Source organism: Sarcophilus harrisii, chromosome 3, assembly GCF_902635505.1.
Source record: "Sarcophilus harrisii chromosome 3, mSarHar1.11, whole genome shotgun sequence".
In the NCBI taxonomy this organism is placed as follows: domain Eukaryota; kingdom Metazoa; phylum Chordata; class Mammalia; order Dasyuromorphia; family Dasyuridae; genus Sarcophilus; species Sarcophilus harrisii.
Genome location: NC_045428.1, coordinates 195,210,211 through 195,223,155, shown reverse-complemented (window position 1 = coordinate 195,223,155; position 12,945 = coordinate 195,210,211). Strand labels below are relative to the sequence as shown.

Genomic DNA, 12,945 nt, shown 5'->3' with positions numbered 1-12,945 from the left:
AATCATAAGTCCACTGTTCTTTGAATATCTTACACTCTGAGTCAATTTTTCTTTTTCTTGACATCATTATTTCCTAGGAATCCCAAATTGCTATTAGTAAAATACCTATATATATACAGCGCTACAAAAACAATATTACCAGCAATAACTTTGCCCACACAGAGACATACAGAGTGCAATGCCCAACTTCTTCCAAGCTGCCTCTGTGCTGTGATGCCTCTGTTTCCTTCACTCTCTCTCCCACTCTTCACGCTCCAGCTTCCGACCTTCACTTCTGCAGTGAATTCCCCCTGCAGCGGCTGTGACATGCGCAGCTTGCACTGTACATCCCCGCACCTGTCTGTTGTGGTGGCTGCTGTTACTGTGCAAGACTGCGGGCCATCCGTTTTCTGTCTTCTGCATCTCTCTCCCTTCCCCACACCACACAGCCCAGCCTGGGAACTCACCTCACCTTGGTATCATCTCACACTCTGTCTCCGCCGGAAGTGTGCATTGCTAACGCGAGTTTAGGTCGAATGCCACTTCCGGTTTGATTTTGCCATAACCCCAAGGGCCGCATAAATGTCCTCAGCAGACCCATCTGGACCATAGGCCATAGTTTGAGGACCCCTGCTCTAATGAATGCAGGTGGACACAATTAAGCACCAACCCATCATCACAAACAATATTTGACTTGCTCCATCTGTTTCTATACTCACTACAATCTATAATATCTACCCTCTCTGGTTGATGAGTAAAAGTCCATTCACACTTATTCTCTCCCATCCATGGCCCTGTACCTGTTTGATTTAGGCAATGCCCCAATAAGATACCCCAGATCAATACCACTATCAAGATTTTACATGCACAGTTCATCCGTTCCTTTCAGTGTTTGTCTCAGCTAGTTCTCTGGATTCAGTTTGGAAGTCCACACCTTTGGAGCATCCACCAGTCCTTTAATTCTGGTATGTGGAATCCACCCCCTTTCCTGTGTAGCACTGCTGTATTTGATATCAAGAGGATCTGGAATGGTCCTTCCCAAGTTGGGGTCAGCTTGTCCTCTTTCCATGTCTGAACCAGGACCCTTCAGGCTAGAACTTATGCACCATAAATCTTAAGGGAAGAGTCTGAGCAATAAGCCCTTTTGGTTGTCAAGTTTTTAGATGTTGCAGTAAAGACATAACATATTTCCTTAAAAACACTTGGTTTCAAATATTGGATCCAAGAAAGAATTTTGAATCCCTTTTGGATAGGGGTGACCATACAATAATTCATAAGGTGATAATCCCACATCCCTTTGGGGTTTTGTTCCAATTCTTAATAACACAAGGGGAAGGCACTTGGTCCAGTGCAATTATGTCTCTAACTCCAATTTAGTCAGTTGCTGTTTAATTTCCTTACTCATTCTTTCCACTTTACCTGATGAGGGGGGATGCCATGGAGTATATAAGTCCCATGATATTTCTAGAGCTTGGATCACAGATTGGAAGATCTTAATTGTAAAATGGATGCCTTGGTCTGAATCTGCCTGCTCCAACAATCTATACCTCGGAATGATATGCTCAACGAGTACTTTTACAACTGCTGAAGCAGTTGCCCGGGCAAGGGGAAAGGCCTCCACCCATGAGGTCAGATGGTCCACTATGACCAACAGGTATTTGAGATGTCGCACTAATGGCAGTTAAGTAATAAAGTCCACCTGTATGCTTTGGAAAGGCCTGATACCAGGGGGCCTTCCTCATTTTTAGACTTGTCATTGGGCCTATTCGTCCTTTGACAAAGAGGACACCTACTGATAGTGACTTGGACAAGGTCACTCTTTTTCCACCCTGCCACAAGAAGATAGTCTTACAATATGTAGACGTAACAGTAAGAAATTTATCCCAGAATGTTCACACAATTCTTACCCAAGTAGATATTTCATAAATTGAATAATATACCAGTCATTTTGCTTTTAAAATACCCAATACACAGAAAAATCCCAAACTACATATTGTCTATAACAAAAACATTTTCAAAAGGACAAAGGCAAAAACTATTATTCTTGGAGTCCCTTTAAATAATTGGCATCATTCACATAAAAGAATCTGAAAAGTTCTTAAAAACATCAATTAAACTTTTTGAAATAACCCTTTCAAACTATAAATCACATTTATGATCATATTCCTTAAACAAGAAAACAATTATGTATCTAAAGAAACAAATATTCAATCAATTAACATCTTGTAAAAGCAGCCTGTCCCTTTAAATCACAGTTTGCTGCACTAACAGCAGCTTGATTAAAAAAAGAAAGTGGCATGGGAGCTCCAGAGCTTCATTCCACGTGTTCACATGCTGCACACTTACCTCTTGCTGACTCCGAGTCAACTCCCTTGAACTCCTAATGAGCTCCACCTACTTCCCGGTCCCCACTGCTTATATAGGGTCCATGAGGTCACACATACAGCCAGTTAGAGAAGGAGGCATCTCCCCTCCATGATGGGATCTCCATGCAACCAGAGTTCATGAGGGGTCCACATTGTTCACTGAGGCCACCTCCGGGGATCTCAGGCTTCAAGTCCTCTGTACTTTCTGATTGCCCTGTGCGAGGCTCCTCCCCTGACCCTTACAATTTAACCTTTCCAAAACTTTTTTTCCCACTTATAAAATGAAGTGGAGTGGGCTTCTTCTTTTTTTTTTTTTTTTTAACCTTTTACCTTTTACTTCTGATATTTTATGATTAAATTTTTTGAATACCTACTATATTTTCCAGGACTGTGTTAGATGCTAGGAAGGAAACCTAAAAGTACCTTGTCTTCAAGGCATGAACACACATAAAACAATTGGAGAGGTAATTAAAAGTTTATATATTTGTGTTGATCATGGAGTGGTCAAAGAATACCTCACAGCAAAGGTAGACCTTGAGCCAAAGCTTGAAGGAAGAATGAAAGTGAGTGTTGTGGTATCAGGGAGCAGCAGCAAGATTTAAAGGTGTAGAGTAGAAATGAATATAATGGCATGGGAGAGGGATGAAGGCAGATACTATAATGGGTTATACCCTAAGAGGGATTGAACAAAGATGGCATGAGCCTTGGACAAATTTATAGGGAAAATTTAGCTGCAGGAACATGACTAGGATTTCTGACAGGACATAGCAAGATTGGGCTGTCCATGACCTCTACAAAGAGTGGTTCTTAGGGGTTTGACATAACTTAGATTTCTGACTGGATGACTTAACAATGAGGCTAACCTGATCTCTATCAGAGTCCTTCCTTGTCTGCCCCAGGGTCCAATTCCTTCAATCAACTGCACCCAGGATCTCACTTTCAATCATATCTAACTCTTAATGGCTCCACTTGGGGTTTTCTTGGCCAAGATACTAGTATGGTTTGCCATTTCCTTCTCCAGCTCATTTTACATTTAACCTCTTTACTGAGGCAAAGAGGTTAAATGACTTGCCCTGTGTCATACAGCTAGTAAACATCTGAAGCTAGATTTGAACTCAGGAAAATGAATTTTCCTGATTTCAAACCTAGTGCTCTTGTTTACAAGTGATGAAAGAATAAAAAAGGAAAACTCTTATTCTCATTTCTAGACATATGGAAGAAGAAAAGTGAGCCTAATATGCAATATGAACAATTTTGAGTTGATGAATAAAAGAGTGAAGCTGTAGATTAAAGGTGATGTCTCAGCCTACTTAGAATACTTAAATGTTTAATTAACATCTTATCACTTCTTCTAGAGTTCCATGGATCTCTTGATCAGTCACACATAAAAGCTTACTACTGTTTATTTCTTTCACCTGTTAGAAGTATTGAATTAATTCTGGGATCAAGGTTACTACTGGTAGTTTCATACATTAGAGCCCAACTAGCCTCCCATCTATCAGGCTGTTCTGTGTGATGTTCCACATCTGGAATCTTGGTCATGCATCTGCTTCACTTCAGGCAGTGTTCTGCCAGAGAATGCTTTATGAGATTCTTGGGCACATTTGGATGCAACATGGTTGTAGAAGACTGCTATATATGTTCAGGAGATTCACTTGGCCTAGCTTCTCATTCTAGAATATATGTCCTCACCCCCCTCCCTAATTTGCTCCATGTTTTAGTTGTTTAGATAAGTAGGCAGTGTAATGGATAGAATGCTGGACTTGAAGTCCAGAGCATCTGATTTCCAAATCCTTTTTCAGACATTTGTTAGTTGTATGACTCATAGGCAAGTCATTTAACCTCCTTTTACTTCAGTTTTTTCATCCACAAAATAGGGTTAATAATGTAACTATCTTCCAGGTTTAGGCAATTAGGTTGGACAATGAATAGAGCTCTGCACCTAGAGTCAGGAAGATTTGTGATCCTTATTCCATTCTGGTCTCAGGTATCCCCTAGTTGTGTGATCCTGGGCAAATTACTTAATGCAGTCTGTCTCGGTTTCCTCATCTGGAAAATGATTTGGAAAAGGAAATGGCAAACCACTTCAGTATCTTTGACAAGAAAATCCTAAATGAGATTATAAAATGTTGGGCAAGACTGAAGTGACTGAACAACAACAACAAACCCAGGGTTATTTTGAGGATCAAATAATATTTGTAAAGAACTTAACCTATTGTCTGACACATGGTAAGCTCTGTATAATTTAGTTTCTCTGTTTCTATTTGTCTATCTCAAAAATCCTGCCTCAGCCACTTACTAGCTATGGACAAATCATTTAACATTTCTCAGTTTCTATTTCCCCATCTGTTAAATGGGTATAATAATTGCATATATCTTATTTGGTTTTGAAGAGGATGATTTGAAATTTTATATGTAAATCTTAAAGTGCTATATAAATGCTGCTACTGCTACTACTACTGCTATTGTTGATTGCTTATTTGTAAAAGAGGGTTTTAGGTAATTTTCCACTTTCTTTTTTTTTTGAGTTATGGCATGGTGGAGTGTGACCATGCTGAATTTGGTCTTGGGAAATTTCAATTTGAATCCTTGTTCTGCTATGAATTGTGGGCCTATTTTTGACTATGTTATTTTACCTTTCTGAGTATCTGTTTTCTCACCTATAAAATAAGATTAATCAAACCTATACCATTCCCTGACATGGTTATTGAAAATTAAGTGCTACATAAAGTTATTTTTATTATTGTCTCATAAGAATGCTATGAAGCTGAATAGACTAATTCAGCATACATGTATGTTAGGCTTTAAGAATATATGATTTAAAATAGGTGCAGTCTCAGTTAAACTGAGACTGATAAGATTAGATTCAAGGAACCAAAATGATGAGATTAGGGCTCCTGGTGGTCAGGGAGTTAAATGATGAGGTCTAGTGGCAGGTTTGGGGTTCAGGGAACCAAATGAAGAGGTTTCGCGCAAGGTAGAGAGTTTTGGGAACCCCCTTCTGGTGGTACAGAGGTCCTTCATAAAGGAATTTACAAATCCAAAAAGTTAGACTGATAAAAAGAAGTTTATTATTGGCATTGGGAAGTCAGCCTTTGCTGTATATGAATAGAAAATTCCTTAGTGGCAGGGTCCTGACAGAGAAGTCAAATTTCTAGTAGATAGATCCCGACAGAGGGGTATAAAGTCTCATTAGGGAAGTAGGTGAGGATAAAGAGAGGGTAACGTTGAAAGACAATATCATCCCAGCGGGCAGAGATTTCCTTGGCATGGCATAGCATGGCATGTTAGATCCTCTGCAAAGAGGGTTTAAAATTGGCTCTTTTTATAATAGAAGCCTTGGCTACAAGCTGAGGGCAGTTCTTGGTGGGTGGAGTTTGAGCTGGAATTGAATAGTATTGAATGAGTCTCTTTAATTCAATAGGGTTGGAATTCTCCAGCTCTGGACTCAACTAGCCCCACCTAGCTAATAGAATGAAGCTGTTTATCTTGTTTCCCTCCGGCAGGGTCCCACAGAGGCAAGGTTCTAGGAAAATCTCTCCTTCAAAGAGTTTTAAAGAGTTTTGGAGCTCTCTTGTCAAGACCTGTTGAGGACCTTAGCTTAAAAAGGCCGTGGTCTCCCATTTCATCCAGGGCCTCTCCATGTGTCTTGATCTGTATCTGGTTACTAGATCCTGATGGTTCTGGAGGGGAAAGTGGGGCAGGTGGCCTTCCACAACCCTCCCTCCCTCCCTTAAATCCAATTCACTTACATGTTATGGTATTACCTCCCCGATGTAAAAGTTTTCTTAGAGAACTAAGGACAAACAACAACTTCTGTGCAAAAATAACAATTTATTTTTAAAAATCAGGAAGGAATTCTTGTTTCATAGTTGTATTCACTACATAGTTCCTTTAAAGAGCAAGTTGCTACCATACATTTATACTTATCTGATATCCATACAATTGGGAACACAGTGGTTACATAGAGTGAAGTACATTTTGAAAGAAGAGGCTCTCACTTTTCTCCATTCAAAACCTGCTTCTCTTGCTCACTACCTATAATTCACTTGACCTTCCTAGTGCATTTTCCTCAACTATAAAATGAAGTGATTGGACTCAGTCTGAGATTCCTTCAGATCCATGACCCTGTTTGTGGTTTCTTGGGGAGAGGAAGTATTGTATATCTTTTGCTGTCCCATGAAAGTTCCATTCCTTTCCACTTCCTTATGACATGAGGATCTACAGGACAACCGATGCAACCGATAACATTTAAATTTTTTTAAATGTCAGCCAGAAAAGTCAGGTTCTCACATAAATTTGTTTTAAAGTCCCTTTCTGTAGAACGGGAACCCCAGGAGAGCAACAGTAATTATCCAGATGACCCGTGGAGAATTACAGAAGAACAGCGAGAGTACTACATCAATCAATTCAAATCCCTTCAACCCGACCTAAGTTCCTTCATTTCAGGTAAGGATTCTTCTGGAGAAAAGGCTAGGAGGTCCCTTTGTCATTTCTTGTTTTAACAGAAATGCAAAGTAAACTCATTAAGACTTCCTGAAGCAAGTCAAAAGGAGAGCTTGTGGCAAGCTTGTTATTTGTTTTTTTGTTGTTGTCTTTTCCCTAGTGGGACAATTATTTTACAATTGTAAAAGATGGGGGGTAGGGGAGGAACTGCAGAAATCACACCCACCTGGGCAATTCCAATTTCACTTTCAAAAGGATTAAGTGGAAGCTGGAGGGGGTTTGCTCCTACACTAAGTACTGATTGAAATCAGCTCTGATGTCAACATTCATCATTTCTAAAAGATGTTTAATTGTGTAAGAGTAGCAACAATAGTAATAATAATTACTTATTATTCTTTACATTTCCCCAAACTCTTGATATCTGCTGTCTTTTTAAATAAAACTTTCCCTTCCCTCCATGCCCCCCAAATTATAATGTATAAACAGTTGTTGCTATTGTTTTTGAGGAAAAGAGTGTTCAGTGTAGCTTGAATCAGTCTCATGCTCTTCATTTTTTTTTTTTTTTGTTCAAATCAAATTTTTTTCAATTCGTAAGCATTTATTTTCTTTCCCCTTTCCCATTGAGGGGAACACTCAAAACCTTGTCACAAATATGCATAGTCAAGCAAAACAAATTTCTATGTTGGCCATACTGAACAATGTCTTTTATCCTTTAATCTTCTTAAGAGAAAATGGGGTGGTGGTGGAATAGATACAAAAAGGGTCATGAAAAAGCTAGAAGATATAAACTTTAAAGTTTGTGCCTAGATGACAGTTTTTCTGAATTTACTTTAGGACTGTGTAATCCTATTGAATATCACTTTGAGGCTTTGAGGTCAATAATGGATATTGTGTACTCACCAATAAGATTTCTTTTGGAAGGCCAAACTCACATTGAAGGAAATACTTTTGTTTCCCTCTGCAAGGACCAGGACTGGTCTAATCCTATACCTCTCACTGCTTGATGGACATCCCTCCTTGAATGTTCCACTGATACCTAAAGCTTAATGTATTAGTGACTGATATTTCACCTTTAAATCTACCTGTCCTCCATGCCCCCAACTTAATCATTTTCCTTAATAGTATGACCATTTTTCTCCATATTCTGAGTTATCATTGAACTTTTCCTCTTCATTTTCCCCAATATCCAATTAGTCCCCAGGCCCTTTTGATTTTTCTGCTACAATTTCTCTCTCATCTCTCTTTTCCTTCTCTTCCTATTGCTGCTACCATTTTTAGTTTTAGGCCTTTTGGCATTTTTCTTGGACTATTAGAATTGCTCTTTGACTAGTTTCTTTGCTTCCTTTTTCTCTACAATCCATTATACTTAGCACTGCTAGTTCATAGTTTATATAGTTTACAAGACATGCTAACCAATAAATGCAAACTAGGTTATAAATATAAAACCAAGGTATAGAGGACTGTGAGAATACTTATGATATTTAATGCAGTCAGGAAGCATGAAAATACATTTAGATTGTCAACTAATGTGCATATAGTTTCCCCCTGCTACCCAGACTCAGCCTGGCTCTGGTTTTTGTTGGCTATAGACCACAAATCACTCTGAGGGAGAGTGTGTCTGGAACCTACTAGATAATAAAAGGATGACTTTCTGATTTCTAACACAAAAATTATTAATTTGTTCTTTAAGTAGTGTCTTTGCTCACTGGAGAGATATTTGCAAGTATTAAAAAAAGTAAAAAATAATTCTTTGGGGAGGTTGCTCAAAAAGCTATCAAACGACCTGTGTCCCCAGAGATCTCTTTAAAGAATGCTGGCCAAACATATCCAAAGGGATTTTTCTTTGGTGTCACATTTTACCTATGGAAGTGTTATATTATCCATAAAGTAAGAATTTTAAAGAAGTCAGGCAAGACCTTATCTGGTAGATCAATACTTTATCACATAAAAGTCTTGAATAGTCATTAGTTTTTCTTTTTAAACATATGCACTATAGAAAACTTTGTATTTTACACATTAATAAATAGTTGAATGTGGTGTTTGGGATCATGTTTTTTAAAAGTTAGAAAGTATGTGGTAAAGACTATAACTCTGGAGGATTGAGCAGGAGAGGAATTGGGACACATAATTTTGAATTATTTTAAAATATAAATTTGAATATAAATGTATTAATGCTTAATTACATAAGTGTGTATGTTTACATACATATATATGTACAGATATTTTTTGAAGGATTTAATTTAGTACAATGGTATTCAACTATAGAGGTAGGTGTATAGGACATTTTTACACTATTAAAAATTATTGAGGATCCAAAAGAGCTTTTGTTTATGAGTTATACCCATATAATATTAAAGAGGTCTATGATATCAACAAAATGAAGATCCAGCATATTTGGACATCTGGCCATATTCTTTTAACCTTAGGAAATCTAACTAATTACTTTATCTCAAGTGATTAAAGTTTGAAAAAGGCATATTTCACCTCTGATCATGAGAGGACTTGTTGAAATTAATATGGGAAGTGCCATGCAAATTGATGCAAATGAACATTAATGCTGTTATTAGACATGTAACCAACTTATTGTTTAAAGAGTGTGATTTTCTATAGGTTCTTTGGCAAAGAACTTTTTCACCAAATCCAAGTTGACCATTCCAGAGCTTTCATATATATGGTAAGTAAAACTGAACCATTAAGTTCTTTAAGCTGCTTAATCAGTTCTCTTCAAATGCAGTTATTTTAACATGTTTTCTTAATACAATGAAAAGCTATTATTTTAAAGGAACTTTAAAATTTTATTGAAATACTTAATTTTAAAAATAATTTCAAAAATATTGTTCTCATCAAGATTGCACTTATTAGCTGTATGAATGCTGGCAAGTCCCTTAATCTGTCTGTCTCAGTTTCCTCATGTGTAAAATGAGATTGGCTTCTGAGGTCTAGCTCTACATCTATGATTTTGTGATAAAAATTTCCAAATAATCACTAAAAGTTGTCTCAGAAATTCTTTCTGATTTATTGTCTTCCAAGTATTTAACCTTTCTGATGAGTTAACTCAAGAAATAATTAAATTAATATCTATATATGAATCTGATAAGTTGACAATGATGAAGCCCGACTGATAGGTTAATGGGTAAGTCAAGTAATGGCTTGCAGTGATAAAGTTTAATTTAAAATATTTTGGTTATATCTGAACTCTGCATTTGATTTATGTTTTGTTAGATAAGCCCTAATTAATACCTAATGTTTAATAAGTACAGCTGTGGAATTCATCTGCACTTTACTAACAAGCCAGCTGATTTTACTTTTGATGAGCTTGTTTCAAGAATGGTGCAGATGGCCCAATTTGCATTTATGAGAACCATTTGGTGCTTCTGTAAACCTCACTGCATTGTGTGGGCCAGTATCTTTCTTCAGGCTGGGAATTATACCAAAAAAGATTGTAAATGCAAAACAAAATGCTGATTAAATGCATGTAAAGCATTCTTTTCAATGTTGGAAAGGTTGTTTTTTGTTTTGTTTTAACTATTGAATAAAACTGCTTACCATCTTTGTGAGTACATATATTTAGTGACCATGGACAATATTTTCAATGAAATTTGTCCTTTCCAATGTCTCTCACATTCTAAAACTATCTTTATATTCAGTCTACTTTGATAATAAAGCCTGAGAAGAACTCTAGAATCTCTCTCTTCTTTGTCTTAGTCAAGTGCAACAGAGGCTATAGGCAATCAATAAACAGTTCTGGGCACTGTATTATCATTTTGTATTGTATAATGTCAAATGTATTATAGGGTTTTATGTATATAATAAATTATTATGCTGTTATATATATTATAGTATTATATGCATATACTATTATCTATATTTTACTATATATGTGTATGTAATATAATAGTATATACATAATAGCATATACTAATATCTGTACTATACTATTATATGTATATAACATGTATTATAAAGGCAATACCTTTGACTTTTTAATTGAATAACTTAAGTGGAATATAGGAGAAAAATCATTGCATCTTTGGATAGATAACATATCAGATTTATCCCTTGATAAACATATGGTTCCACTAAATATGATGTATAAGATAAAAGTAAAATAAAGTTTACTTTAGATTTTCCTTAAATAGGACCTCCTTTTTTCAGTACTATTAAGAATACATATTATTTTATATATTTTATACTTGCCCTGACATCTTCCCACACAAGTTGTAGAGAGTCACGGTCAGTGGGGAAACATTCTGTAAGGTATAAGACTCTTCAGCCCAGAGGGAAACTGCTAACAATGTCTGGTTAATGACCCCACTGTAGGGGCTCTAGAAAGCAACAGTATGTTTTGTCACCCCAACTTAGGGGCTCTAGAAAGTAGGATATTTTAATCACCCTGATGTGGGGACTCTAGAAAGCAATGGTACATTTTGTCACCCTAGCTTGGGGGCTCTAGAAAGCAGGACACAACAACTAAGTTTCCTTTGTTGTGACTATATAAGGCCCCGAATGTCCAGAAATCATCTTTCACTGTGAAACAATAGTTGAAGACTCTTAATTTTGAAGACAAACTAACTCTCTCAAGATAACCCTGGTCTTTTAAGATAATGTTAACATACTTTCAAGAAATATTTATTAAGTGCAAAATCCTTTCACAATAGGGAATTCTCAAATGAGGGAAAAAATTCCTCAACAATTTAATGGCCCTAGAGTCTTGGCCAGACAAGTATTTCTAATATGTTTAAAAATAAGACAGGGAATATGGTAATATACTGTAATATTATCCATATTTACTACATAATCACAACACTAACTTGACATTTCCCAACCTGATTGTTCTAAGCCTTCACTCTAATCCATTTAAATAATTATTAGGCATATTCCATTACCTTACCTGCTAATCATTTTACTGTAGCAAAGCATAGTAACTGGACCATAGTAGGCACTTAATAAATGATTGTTGGTTGATTTATTAATAGGAGGGAGTGTTTAAAAAATCAGAGCTAGAAAAAAACTGGAAAACTTGTCTTTCAGTCAGTTCAAGACTGTTGGTCCATTTATTTATTTCTAGTCTAGGCTTAAGTATTCCTAAGCATGGATTTGGCTTGTAGCTTGTTATATTTATGTAATTCCTTTAAAAGGCATAGGGCATTAAGTACTTAAAAGGAGAACACAGGTACTTGTGACTCCAGTGCTGATACTCTATCTACTGTATCACCTAATTGCCCAGATGGAATGTGTATTTTAAATGCTAAATCTTAAACTTGAATTTTTCAGTGTGGGTGCACTGATGATTCCAACCCCTTTACACTAAAATGTGGTCTCCAAGAGTTGCTTAAGGATTCATTTGCAAATTTAGAATAACAGAACTTTCTAGGTCCTTTGTGGGTTTGCTAATTAGTATCTATTAGATATAAATTATTATGTAAATGCAAAATACTATATCCCAATAGTTTAAATTTTTTTTAAAAAAAAATAATGAAATAATTCCCCTCATAGATATCAAATGTGAATGTTTTCAACTAGAGCCTTTTGGGCACTGCCTGACAGCAGCTAAAGAAGTTTGGAATCTGGTTGTAGGTATAATGGGCTGAAGGTTCCCTTTGGATCCTGGATGTCAGATTGTCATTTATGTTGGCTTCAGGGAGCTCAGCGATGTGGACTGTGATGGAGCCCTGACACTGCCTGAATTCTGTGCTGCCTTTCACCTCATCGTAGCCAGGAAAAATGGCTACCCACTGCCCGAATCTCTGCCCCAAACCCTGCAGCCGGATTATCTACAGACAGGTGAGGCTTGTTTGGGAATCTTTGAGTTTCCAATTGGATTTTTTTGAAGTTGGTGATCCATTTCTTAAAATCAGTAAATTTTGTGCTTTTCATATGCATGATCTTTTAAAATGTTTTTTTTTTTTTTCTCTTCCTTAAAATATAATAGAATTACAAAAATGATCAGGATTTCCAGGTTGAATGGTCCAGAGGGACCTGAAGGACTTGCTCCTTATTTTGCTGTAAGCTGTTCACTATTCTGTCCTCAAAAGTCCATGATGAGAGCTCTCCTGGTTTCTCCTTTGGAGACTCCCTGGAGTTCCTTACAGTTGCCTTTTTCTTTACTCCTTTATTCTAAACCTTGCTTCCTAACTCTTTTTGGATGTGTGTG

At 36.7% G+C, this 12,945-nt stretch overlaps 1 protein-coding gene across 12 annotated transcripts in view; it reads left to right on the top strand.

Annotated features, from left to right (window-relative positions):
- Positions 1-12,945, top strand: part of REPS2 (RALBP1 associated Eps domain containing 2) — a 258,619-nt gene that overhangs the window by 132,296 nt on the left and 113,378 nt on the right. For all 12 annotated transcript variants that reach the window (XM_031958943.1, XM_031958944.1, XM_031958938.1 and 9 more), the window contains 3 exons: positions 6,656-6,794; positions 9,402-9,465; positions 12,433-12,575. In XM_031958943.1, the coding sequence (XP_031814803.1) occupies positions 6,656-6,794; positions 9,402-9,465; positions 12,433-12,575 (346 nt within the window). The remainder of the gene's footprint in view (positions 1-6,655; positions 6,795-9,401; positions 9,466-12,432; positions 12,576-12,945) is intronic.